Here is a 20,527-nt window from a genome sequence, read left to right on the forward strand (position 1 = left end):
TGCACCAGTGCAGCTGAGGTTTCCCTCACATGCTGCCCCAGTTCCCAGGGAGTGTTTCCCCCTCACCAGGCATGGGTACTCCCTCTCTTGCCTGGGTTTCCCTTCATTCCCACAAGGAGCACTTGGTGTTCGCACCATTTTCACAGCTGTTGCATGCACAACTCTGCAAAAGCAGAACCACAAGCTTCTCCCAAATAATTTATGTGGAGTTTGCAGCAAGCTGTTCCATTCATGGAGATTTGCCCAGCACCTCTTTTGAAATAAAGTTAATAAAGCTGGAACAGAAATAACTGAATCAAGCTCATAGAGAAAACAAAATGCAATTAAACACAAAAAGGTATTGATTTGCTATTTTGCCAGTGTAAATTTAGCACCTATGCACATGCTTTCATAAAGATAAATTTGAATCAAGCTAAATTAAATGTTGAGAGAGTTCTTCAAATCTCACTTCCCAGACAGCACCAGGAGGTTGTGTCAATGCACTGCTGCATGTACAGGAATCTGTGGGGCTCTTCTCAGCCCAAAGCCTTTGCTGGATGCAAGGGGCTCCTACCCAGCTGCAGAGCCTCCATTCCTCAGGTGCTGCTCCCCTTGGGTTAAAACAGGGCAGCCTGGAGAGTGGCTTCACTAATGCCATGGGATAAGGGTTGCAGCTACCAGGGCTGTGTGACTTTACCAGGTTTGCTGTCTCCCCCCTTTAGCTCAGTTTAGCACCTCCAGGTCATCTGGGAGCTGAATGGTGTCTCAGCAACCTTTCCCATCTCAGTGATTTCCTCTGTTCCCAGAGGAGCAGGTGATGGATATTTTTATGATAATAAGGATAATGTTGCTGAGCTGCCAATAGCCAGCTGCTAACAGCCAGCTCCCCCTTGCCTCAAGGAACAGCACTCTGTCCCAGAGTCACAGTCCTTCTTCATAACTACTGCAGAGACCTTCAGAAGAGAGGAATGGGAAAGAACCTCTTTGTCTCTCCATCCGTCTGCCTATAGGAAATGAAACAAAGGAGAAAAAGAAAAGGTTTGGTTTTTTCCTGATGTCAACATTCTGCAGTAGTAAGGCTTGATTTGTAACATCACTCAAGCCCAGCCTCCCTGCAATATTATAATGTTACATCCTTCATCAATATAAGCCAGGAATGGAAAAATTTAAAAATATTGCTTGAATGTTCCTGACATTAATTTAAAAGAAAGCAAAGCAGAAATGGAGTTTTCTCCCCAGTTACTTTTAAAGACACATCACTTTGGTGGTAAATGTATAAATATATGCATTTTTAGATTTATTTGTATTTACCTCAGTTAAAAAAAATAGATTAATTTATTTTAGTCCCTTGTTTCAATGTCTTGGAGAAAATGGGCACTTTGCACTATTTTGCTGTGAGCAATAACCAAAACCAAGAAGAGAGTTCAGGTGATTTAAGACTCATTATGCTTGGAAAGGAACCTAAAAAAGCCAGGCTAAGTGGCTTGGAAACTGGTAGACTGGGAAGAGCTTGAGAGGAAGAAATGCAGAAAAGCATTTCCATGTTTTCAGAATGAGATCCACAAACAAAAAACCCACCCAAAAAAACCCACCCAAAACAAAAAAAAAAAAACAAACCAAAAAACCAACAATAAAAATATATTTGGTGTTCCTAGAGAAGAAAACTCCCCCCATACTGTTTGCTGAACTCTCACTGCAGATTCTGCAGTGCTGTTTGCGCTCCCAGTTGCTGCTGGGAGTAGCTCCTCAAAGGATTTTTGTGCTTGGCCCTTGGCACACCGATTTTGGTTTGTTTCCCAACGTTGTTTTTAGTAGAATTTTGGTTTAGTGCAAGTATTTTCTATGCACTGTTTTCTACACTTCATTTGCCTATCAACTTTTGTAGAAATTACTGCCTCTTTTCTTTGGCAAGCATCTACTTTCCTGCATGGGACAAATATTTTCCTTTTTGTATTAGTGCACACATTTGGGAGAAACTGAATTATGCAATGCAAAAAATCACCTCTTTTACAATTTAGGGCATCCCTTAAATGTGAGAACCAGCTGCTGAAGGAGACCCAGGAGCTGCAGGGAGGTTGGTTACCTGTGATGGAGGAGGAGCATGCAGGTAAAACTTTTTTTTGCAGCCTGCCCACCATGGGGGTGGCAGATGGGAATGACTGCAGGAACTGCGGGGTGCTGGTTTTGCACAAGCTGGGATCACTGCCCAGCTCTGAACTTGGGGCCCTCTGCCCTGCTCTGAGCCAGGTAAGAGCTCGGCAGAACCCCCCTCCTTCTCTCCTCATTGGTGGGCAATAGCCAGCTCAACCTCTGTGATAGTTGGGAGCCACCTCTTTTCTGAAAGGATGCTGTGACTTGACTGCTCCAATCCCTCTCCCTCTTAGGATCACCTTCTGCTCTGTTCAGGAGCCTGTTCTCACCCCCTCCCAAATGAATGCTTGGCTCACCACACAGCAGGGAATGCTCTGTTTATTCTGTGATTTGTAGCCATCAGCAGAACTTTCACATTGAATTCACAACATAAAACAAATAAGCCAGGATGATGAAATATTTTGGTGTCATTCCTCTTTTTCACTGTTTTAGCACTGTTGGCTGTTCACTGCAAACATATGGGCTCAATGTATAACTCAGTCCTTTGCAAACAATGTGACCATGAAAATAGCTGGTCTTCTCTGGCATCATTGTGCTGCTGTGTTTATATTTGGACAAGTCCCCTAGAGTTCAAAGCTATTGGGACTGACACAAGATCTCTCTGAAAAGTGGATAATCTGACTATTCAACCCATGGAATATATTTACAGTGCCAAATAAAGGCATTATGCTGCCTCTCTTTATAGTAAGACACCCAGCAACATGCAGTGACAGGACAAGAAGGGATAAGTGAAATCATTTTAATATAGGATCAATGTATGAGAAACCACAAAAGAAAGAAAACATTTTCTGTAAAATTCTGCATATGTATATATTGCATTGTATAGTCTTACAGATAAACTTATGCCAAATACATGATTTTAAATACTGTAAAACACTGATTTGAAGAGGACAACAAATTGATTTATCTCTTTCTGTACAGACATGGGAGTGTGATATTTTTTTTAGCTCGTTGCTATAGTTTGGTGCTCTTCAGGAAGAATACTCGTATTCTTCAGCACTGCGGCGTCCAAAATCCATCCAGCCCATGTAGTCTCTGTCATTTATCCTGTGAGTAGGATCAATGCTCTGTACCCTGTTTCCCATAACTGAGAATCTTCCAGTGGAACCTAAGGAAAAAGCATTTGGGAGAGCAGAGAGTTAAGAGGACACATTTTCCAGGTTCACCCGTGTTCTGATCTGGCTTGTGCTCATTAGCAGATGTGTGCAATAGTTGAGATGGACCTAATACAGGCCATGTAACACCACTGTCATTTCACTGGGGAAAACAATAGAAACCTTATAAGTAATGTCCTGGAAGCAGCTTGGATTTTTTCAGCACAAAATAAACAGATCATTTGCTAACTCCTGCTGCAGGAACATTCTGCTCCTGTCTGACAGGAAAGAATACAGTTAGATTTTTCCTTTTTCCTTCCTATTTTACTAGACAGAGAGAGAGAGAGAGTCCAAGCTATTTCTAACTATTCCTATAAAGTCCCATGTTTGCCTGCTCATATTGGGAAAGCTGCTCTACATGCAAAATAACTCTTGAGAGAAGGCTCAAGCCTGAGACACCACAGCCCTGTGCTGCTTAAAAAGACATAAACGTAAGTACAGGAGCTCTTACAGTGCAAATTTGGTAACAAGCAGGGTAGAGTTATGAATCTTAGGTTTTGTGGAAAAGTGGGAATAGTCCTGAAATGGAGAGAGTTGTGTCTGGAATTCACAGTTGGAGACACCTATTGCTAGAATTATGGAGGGTTTTTTTACAATGTCAGGGATCTTTTCATTGCTTATCCAAAGCCTTCATAATTCTTTTCACAGCAGGGTCAGATGCTGATTTCTGAACTTGTCTTATCCTTTTGTATGCCTTGTTTAAGGCATCAAAGAGACACAAACCTTTTGCAAGGAGAATTTATACTTTAAAAAATGGGCCGCAATCCTGTTTCCACAGCATCACATGATGTAAGTAAAAAATACAGGGGAAGGCAAATTACGTCTCTCTGTACTCCCTGAAAACAGACAAAATTGATATATAACTGATATAATTGATTAGATGGAGTTAAGTTTTGAGTGAGGAAGGGACAGATTAAATATATTAGTATTCAATGCAGACTGAGGAATACTTAAATTGATCAGAAAGGAAAAGGATCCCAAATGAAATTCCATATATCCAAATCTATACAATTGCTTTACTTTCAGTTTCCTGTGTTTTGAAGAAACCTCTGTTGACTCTGTGCTTTTATATTTCAAGGTCTTCCTCATGTAATGCTTTATAATGAACATGACCCAGTAATACAAAAATCAACTGCATTGCTTTGTTAGTGGGTGCAGGGAGTTGAAGGTACACACATTAAAAAAGCCATGTTTAAGACATTTACCTATTACAAAATGACAAAAAAATTAATTTTCCCTAGAATAGAATGTCTATCATTAAATGCTCAAACTCCATGAAGTTCACATTCATAATCCAAAAAGTGTAATTAAGGTAATGACAATGGCTCCTTAGCACAATAATCAGGCAGGGCTCAGGCAGCACAAAACCATCACTCAGATGTTGGTGCTTAAGAGACTTCTGAGCCTGCCGTGACCTGAGGGCTGTAAAGGCTCCCCTGGTGGCTCTCTGGCCAGTCAAGGGCTCCTTAGAGGACATTAAATGTGCTTGTCACTGGCTTGAGAGCTACAACATCTCTTCTACATGGTGCCAGATTCAAGCTGAAAGCCTGCAGATGAACATAATTGAAAGCCTGGGTCACAAATTTCCTAACAGCACCTTAATTACCTTTCCTCAACCCACTAGAGATGTCATGTGGGAACTGCAGAATCAGTGTATGACAAACATATTCAAATTTGTAGCAGTTCAGCTACAGGGCTGCCATCAATCCCTAAGCCCTTGAGAGCACTTAGCTCTTGTGCTGTTTTAACTAGAAATACTTTGAAAACCAGCCTTTCTATTAATCAGGAGGGCAAGCACCACTACAGGTGACTGCCAACACTAACAAAAGCCCAGCTTCTCCTTCCCCCCACATGGAATTTTCCAGTGGTTATTATGGTTTAGACAGGTGACTAATACAGTAGTTGTGAGTGTTCTGCAGAGATTTCTGAAGTACTGCCCAGAGTCTTTACATTAAATGAGAATATAATATTTTGACAGGAACACTGTGTATATGTTATAAAGAAGGTAAGTACTGTTTTTCCTGTGATTTTTCTCTCCTGTAATCAGCAACTACATCTAGAAACTAGAGTCCAACTAGCCTAGTCACATCACCAGAATCTCACAATTTGCTTCCAGAATCTTTTAAAAGTAATTATATATGTCAATAACACATATGCAGGAAATTGTCCCTCATATTAATATTTACAGAAAAAGACAATCTAAAATTTTTCTTTATCTGGTTAATCTATTTGGAAATATCAGCCACATATTTAAGAGAATATAATGGATACATAAACTATAAGGAATTCAGTTTCCATGTGGATGGGCAACAATGACTGTGCTGGGGAAAGGTAATGTGGATTCTGCTTTGCAGACTCCAGCAGTGACATTGTTCTTTAACAGCCTTAAGTGTAGCACTGAATTGTGGAATTTCGTATCTTTATTATCTTTTCATTAAATTGCAAGAACAATTCCTTAGAATTGCTGCTAGAAGTTCCTTAATGGACATTGTGCAAATTGCTAACATGAGATGAAATCCTTCAGGCACTATTGACAGTGATTCATTTTTCTGTTGTTTCTGGTTTGGCTGTGCTCTGAGTACACAGAGGAGTGTGTATGGCTGCATATATAATGCACAAAGCCAGATGTGGCATCTCTTAATTGCAGACCACCATCACAGATAAGCACAGGACTTTGCCTAGCACAGAGGTCAGCAAGGAAGCTGTCAAGAGGGGAGGGTTAAATGATCTGTATTATGTGGAGAAAGTTCTTACTTATATAAAGTGAACTTTATCCTAAGCACAGTCTGGGGCTGGGTGTGAATTTATTTCTCAATGTCTGTATAGCCAGGTAATCCTAATCCTAATTACTGGCTTCTCTTGAAACCCTCTTTCCTTCTTAGATGTCTTTTCCGTGTAGAACAAGGCAAAGGCTGGACTGAAGCTCTCATGAGTAAACAAAATTTCTCTGGTGGCTCTCGTTGAGGTTGGCAGCCAAAAGGCCACAGCAATTAGGCTGCCCATGGTGTTACTCCATTGAGACACAGAGCAATAGAGAGATGAGACAGCTCAAAAGGGAAAATGTCTTCCTGGGGAAGTTGCAGTGGTCAGTGATTTTAAGCCATCATTTTTACTGGTAGCATTGATGGCATGTTTTTCTGCCTATGTAAAATATATTCTGTAAGAGTAAAGCTATCCCAGCTGACACCTTTCTCTTATGTAATACAATTGCTTCCTTGAGTGACTAATAAATCTCATTATAAGGATGCCCTGTAATCCCATTGCTCTACTGCATCTTCATGTCCTTATTACACAGTGCCATGGGGGTTTTAGATAACTGCAAGGTTGTGCTCCCAGGCTGCCTGAGACCAATAATCTACCAGGAATCTATGTGTGTTGAAGATTTTACTTCTCATTGCTTTTAATTATTGCACTAATAAATACGAATTCTGTGTTTTGAAAGCTTTCATGCTATTGCAATTTCCTCTGGGAACAAATATATAAAAAATCCAATACTCAGAATATTTCCCTGGTAGAGGGATTTCTGCCTGAGGTAAGACTAGCTTTGGTCTGCATTTATCCTCAGAAAAGTTTTCCTGCTCTTCTAGCTTTAATAGAGGGAGGGAGAGAGGATTTTAACTAAATTAAAAACTTTAAAGAAAACATAGCTCTTTATCTGAGATACAGCATACTGAAAATACCACCAATATAAGAAGGCAATGAAAATAGTTAAAAATAAAAGCTGGACTATAACCCAAGAGGTGGGTGACATTTTCTCCACTTATCTTTATATGACTCTCAGTCAGAGGCTGCTACAAATAAATCCTTTTTTTGGGAGGGATTTTGGAGAGAGCATTAGGAATGCTGTCTCCTTCAAGGATAACCAAGCAAAATCTAAATCCTGTCTTCTCTAGGAATTCACATGAGATGATGACAGGGTTATCTCAACTCCTAGGAACCCCTGCAGGAAATCCCAGTGGCACAGAAGCAGGCTGTAACCAGTACCTTTTCTGGCTTGCTGGAGATACTTGGCCAGCAAGGCGCCGATGCTGGCTCTTTGGTCGCCGCTCGCATCCAGCCGCGGCAGGGATTTCAGTGGCCCGGCAGACGACGGAGCGCGGGAGTGCCGCTGATGTTCTGTCAGGCTCTGCTCCAGCTCAGCAGGCAGAGGATTGCCATCGTGTGAGCCCCGAGTTTGCTGTCCAAAGGAGCTCAGCGAGAGCACAGCGAGGAACACGCAGATGCATAGCCCGCTGTACATTGCTGGGGAGAAAAGGGACAGCGGGCTGTTACGTGACCAGATTTACTACACTTTGTGCAATCCCTAAACCCATCTTCCATTGGGGATGCTGGCTTTGGAGCAAACCAGGGCTTGTGCTGGGTGTTTTTAACTGTGAGATCTGTCTTAAGTTGGAAAACACATATGTGGATAGCTAAATATCCTTGCTAAAGAGGAAGGTACAGGTAATTAACTTTGTTTCTTCCAGCCTAGTATGTGCTGTATCTCCCTGATCTACCCAATTCTTACTTCTTTTCTTTCTTTGGAAGCTGTATTTCATAAAAAAGCTTGAGGGACTTGTATACATCTCTGTAAAGAAACTCATGATTCAAACATTCCAGTATTTTGCTATTGCATTAAAACCCCGCTGTTATTACAGATAATCAGTTTTGACAAGTTCTATGAAGAGTCTTTATTCTACCAACCTTCATTGATTTGAACTTTAGCATTCAAGAGGTTTCATCTCATCATACACAAAAGGAAGAAAAAACCAAAAACTTGCCCCAGTGAAAGAAAAAAAAATCTAATACTCCTGCTGCCCCAAAGCATTTGATCTAATAGCTGGAGTGGTAAAAGCTGTATAGTTAAAAGCTGTAAGAAAAAAAGTGAAACTAATAATCTTCTTCATATTAAACAGAGAATTTAGATTTCTACTGCTTTCTTAAATGGGTACTAAACAAAACAATGATGGTTTACTGAATCGTTTTATCACATAAGCTGTAATGATATTTTTTCCTGGAAACAGTGAAATTACTCTCAATTCTTACAGGAAACAAACTACCTAATATTTCATGCTGCGGGGGTAATTTTAATTTATATATACACATGGATTATCTCAGCTAGGTGAGATTTTTTGAGCTGCTTCAGTTCTTTAACAGTACACTTAACACAACCTTTAAATTTTAAAGGGGATAAAATTAAGTTTATTTGCTCAACACATACACTAGATCGAAATAATTCACAGTAAATAAGACATGGGGGTTTTAAAATATTCTCAGGAGATGAGTGAAGAAAGTTGAAATGTCACTCCAACGTGGTTATTAGTGATGTACCCATCTAGGTCTGGGTACTTAGAAACCCAAGGTACATTGCACCCTTTCAGCTGTCCCGAGTCCTGTATTTTTTACACACATCCATATAAATAAATATACACACATCTAAGCATTCACGTCCTTGCTAGGGTCTCCAAAGCCCACTTCTCCCCGCTGCTGGCCGGTTCCCTTCCCAGCCTCCCAGCGGTTCCCTTCCCTGCTCACCGCTCCCCGCGCTGGGCTCGGCGCTCATCGGGAGGGAGCGGCTGGAATTCTCCTCCCCGCCGGGAAGCGTTTCCCCCGGCACAGAGCACAGGCTCTCGGAGCTGCCGCACAGCTAAGCGCCAGGCATCCCCATCCCCTTTGCCTCCCCACCCTCAGCAGTGGTGCCGTCAGAAGAGGCGCTCCCTACCTTTCCGCTGCGCTTTTCCAAGGTCCCGCTCGAGCTGGGAGCAGCGAGTCCTCGGCTGTGTGCCCAAGCAGGGAAGTCGGGGGAGACTCAGCTTCGGCCCCTTAAATAGCGGCGGGCACCGCTGCGGTGTTTACACATCTCTGACGCAGCCGGGGCCCCCGCCCGCTCAGCCCCCCGCTGCCGCCTCCCCCGCCCGGGGCCCGGCAGCGGGGCTGTGTGCGCTGCACGGGGGGAGCGCGGCTCCTTCCCTCCCCATGGCCGGCCGGCGCCGCGGGGTGCGGGGGAGTGCGGGCTCCGCGGGGCTCCCCTTCCCCCGACGGCCGCTCCCGGCTCCCTCCGGAGGGAAGCGCTCGCCTGGGCACGAAGGAGCTGGAAACCCCGGCTGGCTTGCAGCTGGGCAAGTAAAATGCTCCTGACCGGGGCTATGCCCGCACCTCCCGCCCCGGCCAGAGGCTCCAGGTGGAGCCCCCAGCACCGGCAGCCCCGGCCGTCGGGAGCCGCCCGCAGGCGGGAGGGCTCGGCCTGGCCGCGCTTTCACCGGCGGCGGCAGGAGCGGGGTCTGCGGCGCTGGGTTCCCTTCTCCTGCGACCTGATCCCGGAGGCACAAATTCCTCCATCCTCCCTTTCCGCTCCTAGGCTCTTCCAAACATCTGCTCGGGAAGACGGGACACCAATTTTGTTTAAAAAGAAAAGAAAAATAGAAAGCCACGGACGATCACCGCAGAAAGCCATGGATGGAGATGCTTTTGGCGTGGTTTTCCGTCCCTGAGAACAGAAATACCCCAGAGTCTCCCCCGGCCGCTGCAGGGACCGCCGTCCCTTCCCGCGCCCTCGGCCGGGCCGCTGCTGCCCTGAGGCGATGCTCGCCAGGTGTCCCGGCCACTCTCCCTCCCTGCCTCCTCCTGCTGCTCGGGGGATGGAGGAAGCGCCCTCCAGCCCGGGCTGCCCCGCCGAGGCCGCGGAGGGACGGGCAGGGCGGGCTGGGGCCACCCAAACCCTGCGCAGCTCATCCCCCGGGAGCAGCCGCTCCTCGGACCCAGCGCTGGGCCCAGGCGGCTTGGTGCCGAATCTGTGCCTTAAAGTTTACAGTTTGGAGGGAAGCGAGTGGGTAGGTTTCTTCTCCCTGTCCGGGACGGGAGCGGGGCAGCCCCGAGGCTCGGCTGGGAGCCGCCTGTGCTGCGCGGACCGTGCGGGGCTTCGGAGCATCGGCCTGGCCGTGCCCAAGCGCCAGCCGAGAGGGCTCCGACCCACCTAGGCAGGGCACAGGGGTGGTGTGGGCTCTCAACCCCTTAACCCAGGGCTCCTGGGCGGGAAATGCGCGGCTCCCGTCCTTCCGCAGCGCACGGCCTCACATCGCCCTTCCCGGTGCGGCCCGCAGAGGGCGCCGCGGCCCGGGGAGATCCAGCGGCGCCGGGGACGGAGATCCACGGAAAAGGCACCAAATCCCGCGGCGGGACGTGGGAAAAGACACCCTGCCGCCACCTCCTCAGCCCCGGCAGCCCTGGCTGCCCACGGCCAGCGGTGCCCGAGCTGAGGAGCCGGAGCTGACGGGGCGGGACGGGCGGCAGAGGGATGGAGCGGCTCCCGGGTCCCCGGGCGGTGGGAGGCTCGGAGGTGGCGGGGGGAGCAGCTCTCTCACCGCCTCCCAGCGGCTGGCACGGGGCTGCCGAGCGGGATAAGGCACCTGAGCTGCCGGCTGCCTTTCATCTCCCACATCGGCGCTGGCATCGGGCAGAGCCGCCATCCCGAAGTGTTTAAAAGAAAAAAAAAAGCGAAATGAAAACCTCTTTTGAAAAGGGAAAAGTTAATCGAAGCAGGTTGCCAGGGAAAGGAACAGCCCTGAAATTATTCCAGCAGTATCTGTCCAATGGCTCTGTCTGTCTCTGGAAAAAAAAAAAAAAAGCCGGTAATATTCCAGATAATTCAATTTCACTACTTTGGCTCAGTGAGAAAAATACTCACTGCTATTAGACAATTGAATAGTCGACTCTGAATTGAACTGTAGGTGTCTGGGAAGAGTATCACAGGCTTTCTGGGAAGGTATAATAACAATTCTGGTAGAGTCACATCAAGCCCTTGTGAAACCCACTGTAGATAATGAGTTCCCAAGGGACCAGCTCAAAGCTTAACAGAAGAGAGAGCGCGCTTGCTAATATATGCTCATGCATAATTCATATCAGACAGATATAAATGCAGGCATTTAAGTCTGACATATTAGCCTGGTTGAACAAATACACACTACGTTTACATTGAGCTGATTTGGAGTATCAGTTCACTTATAAATACATCCAGGATTGGGCAAATGGAGTGAGAGGGAGTGTGTATGTGTGTGCATATGTGTGACAACCTGTGCTGGTTTACAACCAAGCTCCCTAACTGTGCTCATGAACAGACAGAAGGGCAATACCATATGAAATGTAATACGGAAAACAAGAATGATGTCAAGTTGCTGAAGTTAGCAGTGCTGCACAATCTATAGCCTGGGTAATTGACTTTTGAACACTGGATTTTCCTGATTGAGTTCCTCAATACCTGCATGTACAGTCTTTGGTGATTATTTTCTGACTTACTCATTTTTTCTTCAGTGACAGTTTGAAGTTGTAGGAAAGTTTCAGTCCTCAGTAAATATATGTTAATTAATGGCATTTTAGAATTGTTTTGAGCAGAGATAGAAGACCAGAAATTCTGCTCAGTATGAGCAAATACGACAGCAGGACTCTGAGGTGAGTTGCCTACAGAAACTCAGACTGTATAATACTTTACTTTTTGATGTGGCACAAAAGGAAAGAATTGGGATTTAGTTTGCAGTGACCTCTAGGTTCCAGGTGCGGTGTTTCTGTCAGGTGCTGGGCCCAGGTGTGTGCCATGGATTGTAGAGTGTCAGCCACAGCAGGGCCTTGTGCCACCATCACAGCTGGGGTGACACAGAGGCTGCCCTAACACAAGCCTTGAGCCTTAGATCTCCAGGAAGGAAAGTGCTTTGACTGCACCAAAGCTTGAGTGATATTGCAAGAATCCAATAATATATGCAAAACAAATTTAAACCTGAGGTGAACCCTGCAATGCAGTAAATGCTAACATAGATACCTCCCTGAGGAGGAAGCTGAAAGATGCCATAGTTTAGGTACTGCAGGCTTTTAAAAATTTGTTTTCTGGCAAGAGTGTGTTTAAAAAATTTGAGTTTCTGTAACCTTTCCCCCTGACAATCAAGACACCTCTATCCTGAATTGCTTTCTCTATTTATCTGCCAAAGGTTTTCTCCTGTTTAGCTGAGGTGGCAGAAGAGTGTGTATGGTTAAGCCTACATTTTGTGCTATGCCAGCACAAAGCTGGGAGTTTTGAAGCAGGAAGGCAGGATGAGAACAGAGGGATGGAGAGATTTCCTTATGTCTGTCCTGCCATGAAAATGGCTGGCACCAATAGTTAGAGCACAAGCCATGGTGCTCAGGTCCCTGTCCCTCTGCTGAGAGCTGGAGCAGAGCCTGCAGGTGAGTGGCAGTGGCAGCAAGCTTGGAGACACAGCCTTGGAGACACCCTGTGGGACCAGGTGGCTTCATGTCCAGGTGCATGACTAGAAATACATTCTTTTGTTCCTAAGTATTACATTTTTTTCTGATTATCACTATGCAGGACATTTTTACTCCCATCTGGACCCTGACACTAATAGGTAATATTCTGTGTTATGTTCAGTGTTATGTTCAGTCAAATTAATGTTTTTGGTTCTTTGTTGTTTGGTTTTTTTTTTAATGTGAAGATGATGGAGTGTCACTCTGGAGGATTAAAATGAGTAGGAATAATTGGCAGAGGATAGCAAGGAAGGGAACAGTATGGTTTTCTGGAATTAACAGACAAATTAGTGAACAGATTATTAGGACCAAATGCATGAATTGTAGATGTAAAATAGAGAATATATTGTAAGACAACATGTCATTCTGCTATTTTTGTGGGTATTGATTCAGAGGTTAAATTTTTGGTATTTTGTTTTTCCAAATATTTTTAATTTTAATTCAGTAATTTCTGTGTAAATGCTTTAATGGCAGTCTCTTTACTCCCACTTGAGAGGAACGTGAATTCTGCTTAGAGCCAACACAAAAACTAAGTGAGAAATTTTGGTTTTGGGCAAATGACCACCAGTAAGGGATCTGGGTCCTCTGCCTGAAGAGTTCTGACCTCCTTTCACAGAGCAGTACCTCAGACCAATATATTAGTCCCTGACTAATATACCTAAAGAAGGGTCCCATAGAAGCAGATCAGCAGAGCTGGTGCTGAGGATGTTTGAGCACTCACAGACTGCTCTGCAATGGAAACAACAGAGCATCAAGTGAGAATAATCATAGTAAAATAAACTGGCTTGGGTTGGAAGGGAGCTTGAAGATCATCTTGTTCCAACTCCCCTGCCATGGGCAAGGACACCTCCCACTAGACCAGGTTCTCACCTGTGCCAGTGCCTCACCAGTCCCACAGTAAAGAAGTCTGTTCCAAAAAGGTACTCCTGGTGTGAACTATGTGCACTAATGTAAATTCACGGATTGTAGTTATAATTACCCACTATCCTGCAGTTGTGTAAAGAAGGAAAATAAGAGGAACGATCCCTTTTCCAAGGAGAAGGGCTGGATTTTTTAGAAAATCAGATTTTGACCCATGTCCCATGATAATCAGGCAGCTTGGTATGCAAGCTCCTTATAGATCAATTGGAAAACTTGTGTGATGTCTCCAGATTTTGTTCCCTGTTGTTTCCAGAAGGCATGGCAAAGTGTAACAGAAAAAAACGCAGTCACTTTCTGTGAGACCACCCAATCCCAAATCACTTGCTTTTTTGCATCTTTTTCATGTGTTTGTTTGTTTTCCTCTCTGAAAGACCAACCTGATTTTCTGTGGGAACTTGCAGTTTGTATCTTCCAAATGGACTGCAGCATAGGGGCTTTTGTGCAAGCTGAAAATGGAAATCATTGTGCTAGATAAAAGTAATAGAGATACGCGAAGTGCCTGCTGCTGGCAAATTCTCTGTGCTTTCGGCAGCACTCTAAGAGTTATGCTGGAGCTTCTCTTGCTTGTTGTTACCTCAGATATATGTCATGCATCCCAGGAGAGTCCTTGGCCTTCTCCAGAGAAGTTTCTAACAGACCTTGAGTCCCCTGCTATTCAGACTTGAAGTACCTGCTTCATCAGATATTTTTTTTGGGCAAGGAGCTGTGATAGTGCTATATACTGTCAAACTAAAATACTTATTCACAGATACTGGAATCTGATGGCATTGTTTATGGTTTAGACAATTACACTTTATTCCATAATTAATCTTTCCTTTTATAATTATGTAGGAGAAGCCAGTCCAGCACACTTTAATATATGTATTAATTAATTTATTATGAAAATAGACTACTACAGAAAGGAAATTTATTGTACCTTTCAAAATACTTTGTGCTTTTCATATGTGCTCCCCACCTCTCTGCCTGGACCTGGACAAAATTGTCTTTTCCACCATGTGGAATTAACAGAATGCTGTAGGAGACACTGTTTGTTCAACACTACTCTCTTTGGAAAGGTGAATATTTCAGTAATCAAGTTTGTCAAACAATTTAAAACCTAAAAAAGGAAGTTCTATAAATAGCAAGTATAACATTTTAGCATTTTGTCTTCAAATATTTGCACGTTTTCATCTATGCTAAAACTAGAATCAGGATGTAAGAATAGCAAAGTAATTTGACACTTGACAGACCTGACAGCCAATAAGGGCTTTTTTAGTGTCCTTCACAAGAAACAGTATTTTTGTTTGATGTGTAAGTAGATAGGACAGCTAAAGTCTTGTTATTTCACTTCTGCTGTTAAATTATTCTTCGTAATATGGAAGCAAATTCGATTAACCTGGATGCAAAATATGAATTGTTATTCTGACAATTCCTATTTAAATAGAAATGCCAGAAACATCCATGGAAGGTGTAAGTGCCACACAGTTGTTTTGATTGGTTAGAATGGAATTAAAAAATAACAGTGTTCTTTGGATACCAACTCTGATTGCCTTGCAGTGAGCTGAAGAAAGGAACTTGATACAAGACACTTAGAAGACACTTAGAAGTCCTAGAAATTGCCCACTGGATGAAGCCAACATTCCCCACTTTTGACAAGGCTGCTCTAACACTGATTGCCCAGCAATATCTCCTGGATGTAGTGAGGGAGGGTTATGTGTTGTGTGCCATGTCCAGCGCTTTCTTATTTGTGCCCTAGTATTACCATGTTCAGAAACACCTTACCTCTGTGACCACCATATCATTATCATAACCATAACCTCCAGGAGGTCAAATTGTTTCAAACTGTCCGACATCTTCAAACTCTGGGGAAAAGGAAACAGTTAACTCAGAGCTCTTAAAAAATCTCCCTTCTGTCCCTTAGTGAGTGAGCCTTCCCTTAAAAAAAAGAGACAAAACTCTTCTAAACTGAGATTTATTTTTTTTCTGAATTATTAGGTATAAATGTATTCTGAAAGCACTGGGGACTAAGAACACATATTGATGTACATCTTGATCTTAAAGGTCTTTTTCAACCTTAATGATTCTATGAATCCACAACAGACAAGAATCATCACCCAGACAGGACAACTAAAGCTAAGGGGAGTGATTCTTTGGAAGCAGACAAGCCTTGATATACACTGCTTACTGTCAGGAGCAGCCTGCTGGAGTTGAGCTGAGCTAGGGGAGTCAGGCACCTGCCCCAATTTGTGTTTGAGAGGAGCAGACTGGGTGTCCCCTAGTGCAGCCATCACACTTTTGTCCTGATCTGATTAATGGTGGTGGTTGCCTGCATGGTGACATACATTTCGTATTTTTGGGGATTCAGTGACATGACCTAGCTGCTCACATGATTGCTGGGGTTCTGTGTGAGGACACAGTTCTTTGGGAGATAATGCCAGTGGGAGGACAGCAATGCAGGTGCTTTATAGCCATCAGCCTCATAAAGGCTGTACATATTGTCCTCTTGTTCTGGCAGTACAGCCCAGCATCCACTGTTTGGATGCAGGGAGGCTCTGTTACGTGGTTGTTGGCTACTTGGTCAGGATGGCCCATGCTGAAGTGCTCATCCATGCCAGTGTCGTGCTGGATCTGATGGTACTCTTGTGGAACATGCCACCAGCTGGCATTGTTGGGCTGCCAATGTGTGACATCCTCATGAAAGAGTTCAGGTCATGAACAACGTGCTCTCAGATCCTTATTTCCAGGAAAACTCTGTCAAATCTCTTCAGGCTTGAGGGGCAAAGATTTCAAGTGGGTTACCAGTCTATCAGAATGCACTGTATCATCTCCAGCCATAAATAATACAATGATAAACTGTTTGGTCAAAACATTTTGAAGTGGAATTGGTCACCAGATCATAGGACACTATTGAATATAAAGCCCATGCTTCACAATGTATATGTATATGTAATGCATATGTATATGAATGTATAATGCTTCAGATATATTTTAACATATCAGAGAGATAAGCTCAGGTTGGTTTGTTGGTTTTGCCTAAAAAAACTCTTTACTTTTATGAGTTTGAGTCACTATCCTAAATTGTTTCAAAGACAATCCTTTAATCATTAAAAAATGCTATTATTATAATTACTACAACTGCACAATAAAATGGAAATGTAGATCTCAATCTATTTATTTTTTTGTATTTGTAAGCAGGAATAATTCCTGAATACTTATTTATCTGGTGAATTTTTATTCACCTGTTTATATTTTCATTGCTAGCTAAAACAAAGAGCTAAGAACTTTCTGTAAGACTAACAAAAATTAAATTGATCATTTTTTTATGACAATTATGCTCTTGCTGGAAAGACAAAATTTGGATTTATTTTTTTTTTGGTACAAATTAATTATTTATTATTTACCTTGATTTTCATTATTTTTATACTGCTTTCCTTGACTGTGATATTCAACAGTGAACAGTGTTTCTGTCCAAGCCCCCAAGCATGGCTCAGACAGAGTACAGCTCTTCAGTGATGCTACACTTCAGGTGAGTATACTTTTCTTTTCTCTGTGAAATATGTTCACAAGAGATTTCCACCAAGAGAGGAAAAAGAGACGGGCAAAAATCTGTGTGCTGTTCCTTGATGGAGTTGATGACCAGAGCAGCATGACAGACGTCTTGTCAGGATAGTAGCAACCACAGATCCTTCCAGACTGTGCTGTGGAGCATGGGAGTAGCCATGTTTCATGCTACATTCTTTTTTTTTTATATATTTCTAATATAATTTGTGGATAAGATTTGACCAGATTTTGATTAAGGGTCAAATCCTGCTCCTTTAGAACACTGTCAAAAGCCAATTGCTCATTAAGGCTAAGTTATATATATATGTGTGTGTGGGTGGGTGTGAGTGTGTGAGGTCAGAAAGGTGATAATGGAGGTTCCCTTGGCACAATTTTTTTCTTTCCAGTCCATGTCAGCATTCTTGTCACTGATTCTTTCCTCATCCTTTTCTTTTTTCATCTTAAGCTGAACACTGGTATGCATGTTTTTTCCATGCCAAAATTGATTTTAACTTTCACAGAGAGTACAAGATATTTCATATTAAAATGCACTGGGAAGGGTTATAGAATTGAGAGCTTTGCAAGAGCTTTTATTGCTATTTCACAGAATTGGTAGGGTTGGAAGGGACCTCTGCAGATATCTGGTCCAACCCCCTGTCAAGCAGGTGACACAGGAACACATCCAGGAGGGTTTAGAGTGTCTCCAGAGAGTGAGATCCCATGCCCTCCCTGGACAGACATGTTCGGTGCTGTGCCTCCCTCAATGTAAAGAAGTTTTTCCTCATGCTGAGGTGGAACTTACTGTGGTTTAGTTCATGTCTACTGTTCCTTGTCCTGTTGTGGGACACCGCTGAAAAAAGTCAGACACCATCTTCTTGGCACTTACCTTTAAGATATTTATATACATGAACGAGATCTCTTCTCAGTCTGCTCTTCTCCAGACTGAACAGGCCCAGCCCCTGCAGTCTCTCATCATAAGAGATGCTTCAGCCCCCTAATTATCCTTGTGGACATCCACTGGACCCTCTCCAGTAGCTCCTTGTCTTTCTTATACTGAGGAGCCCAGAACTGACACTACTCCAGATGAGGCCTCACTAAGGCCAAGTAGAGAGCCTATAGCACTGTCTGGCAGTTAATATTTTATTCAAAACAAAATGGAAAGAAAAATCCCCAACTGGACTTTATTGCTGATAATAGTTTGTCTTGTTGAGGCCTGCTGCAATGTGCCTAGAGTAAGTTGTTATAAAGAATGACCTGGTGAAGTAGGGGCCCACAAGCCATTTGTTGCAGTGATGTAGACATGTTGAAGCTTTGTCACTGATGGTTAAGTGCAGATGGATTGGAGGCTTCTGAATCTTCATTCTTGAAAATTTCTGCCTGATTTGCTTTATCAAATTGTAAAAAAATTACAGATAGATCTAACATAAATCACTACGTTTGCTGGCATTCTTAAATGTGGAGATGCTTTAAATGCTGACAAGGTTTCAGCATGCTTTATGAGAAGCTGCACACAAACCTTGAGTGTGAATAACAGGTATTCCAAAACTGAGTAAGATTTTTGCAGCATGGTTACATTGTCTCTGACGAATGGTTTACACAGGGGAATGATAGTTTTAGTGGTGAGAATAGTGTTGGCTCTTCATTATGCCTCAGCCAGAAAACCAGAACACCAGCAAAAGTGGAGGACATTATTAACCTTGTTGTCTACTTATGTTAGAGATAATACTGCAGTTCATCAGTGCTTGCAATTGTAAAAGTTTTGCTGGGCTTTTAGCTGTATCTGTTCTTCCCTGTCCCTGGGGACACTTACTGTTAGGATGGATTTAGGGTGTTTTCTTCCAAGTGTAATATTGTTCAGGGAAACAAACATTCAATATTCATGAGACAGACCCATAGATTAAAGAAACTGAAAAACACCCTCGTAACAATAAAAACTCCTTGGGAAGACAGATACAGTATGCATAGCATCATGCATTATACATTTTGTCCAATGTACTGCTCAGTAAAGGGGCAGAGAATCAATGGGTGTTTTGGTTATGCCCTTTTAGGGTCAAACAGAATCATATGTCCTAGCCAACTGCTTGTCTCACACTGCAAGGCATATCCACTCTTATGCACTTCTCATAAGGCCACTGAAAGCTGTAACTCTTGCAGGAATACCTGAAAAGATTTGAGCACCTCTAAATATTGTTGTGAGCCACAGGAGAGAATCTCTGAATTGTCCATGCTCACAGTGGCTCTAGTGCATTTTCACACACCCCTTTGCTGGAGAGCTCTTATTTTCCCCTTTGCTTTTCTAAAATCAAATGTAATGTTTTGTTTTTTAAAAATGTTTTTCATAGTTCTTTGACTTGCTTCTTAACTTCATTAAAACCAGGCTAATTAAAGGGAAAATGTCACATGCATTGATAAAATTACCTAACACAGTGAAATGAACTAAGTGGAGAGAAATGGAAGGAAGATCTTTATAGATGAGTTTGGTATTTCTTGCTAGCCCAAGGATGATGAAGCTCATCTTTTTCTCACCGAAAAGGAATGAATTTTCTTCTTTTGATCTTGCATAGTTACTTTCTGTCAATCACGAGTAATCTGCTTTGTCCCTGGTACAGACTGCTGAACATAATGTACTCCACATCCTTAGCTTAATATGTCTGGAATTACTTGTTAGTCAAAGCTTAAGAAGAATGGGTATCACTGCCACATCCAGGCTGTACACAACTTCTGCACGTATAAATTTGCACAAAATGGCTCAATTTGCCATTTGAGTTTCCACCTCCTACTCTGCTACAAAATGTCATCTTGGCTTCTTGCCTTTGAGATGAAGTCCATAGATAGGAGCTGGGTAAGGACTGTAGATGCCAAGCTACAGAAGTCAATGTCTGCCACTTCTGAGAAGTAAAAAAATTTAAAAGGCACCCTTTTCCTTTTGCATTATGTTGTTCATATGTTCAAAAGAATACAATGCTGACTTTGCACGGCTCTCTACTCTTTCTGGTTGCTGCAGACTGCTTCCTTTGCAATCTCCAAATGGAAGATAGCCATCTCACTGAGAATTTTAGGTTCTTCTCTAGAAATCGTATGTCCTGTTTTATCAAGCAATATTCTGAGGCATCATTTTGAGTTACTAAGTCAGTAGTTACTGGATCAAACATTCTGTACTAGGCTGGAGTCAACAGTTGATACCAGGGTAAGTTTAAAGTTCAGCAAAAACAAAAATTGTTGCTCTCCCTTCTGCACAGGAATTTTGCTCTGTTTAATTTGGGATTTGCATGGATTAGATAGCAAAATTATTCTTTTGTCTGTAACAGGATATGAATGATTGGACATGATAAATAATGAAATCTCTTGTAATTGTATCTACATGAATATTTCATATTCTTAGAATTTATGGCATGTCTGAGAATGCTCTGACAAAATTGTTTGCATTTTCTCTGTCCCCCTCGTACTGATGGCACAAGTCCTTGGCTGCTGGAGATTGCTCCGTTTTTCAGAAGTTCAGTGTGACTACAAGCACATGGGAAGCTGAGGAAGAGGAT

At 43.0% G+C, this 20,527-nt stretch overlaps 1 protein-coding gene across 1 annotated transcript; it reads right to left on the reverse strand.

The window, feature by feature from the left end:
- Nucleotides 1-2,432: 2,432 nt before the first annotated feature.
- On the reverse strand, nucleotides 2,433-9,153 carry CCK (cholecystokinin). Its single transcript, XM_023919378.2, has 3 exons — nucleotides 8,986-9,153; nucleotides 7,269-7,526; nucleotides 2,433-3,238 (listed from the first exon to the last, which is right to left on the reverse strand). The coding sequence occupies exons 2-3, from the start codon at nucleotides 7,522-7,524 to the stop codon at nucleotides 3,102-3,104; spliced, it is 393 nt and encodes a 130-aa protein (XP_023775146.1). The 5' UTR covers nucleotides 7,525-7,526; nucleotides 8,986-9,153; the 3' UTR covers nucleotides 2,433-3,101.
- Nucleotides 9,154-20,527: the final 11,374 nt, after the last annotated feature.

The sequence above is a fragment of the Cyanistes caeruleus genome, chromosome 1 (genome assembly GCF_971803275.1).
Source record: "Cyanistes caeruleus chromosome 1, bCyaCae1.hap1.1, whole genome shotgun sequence".
NCBI lineage: Eukaryota > Metazoa > Chordata > Aves > Passeriformes > Paridae > Cyanistes > Cyanistes caeruleus.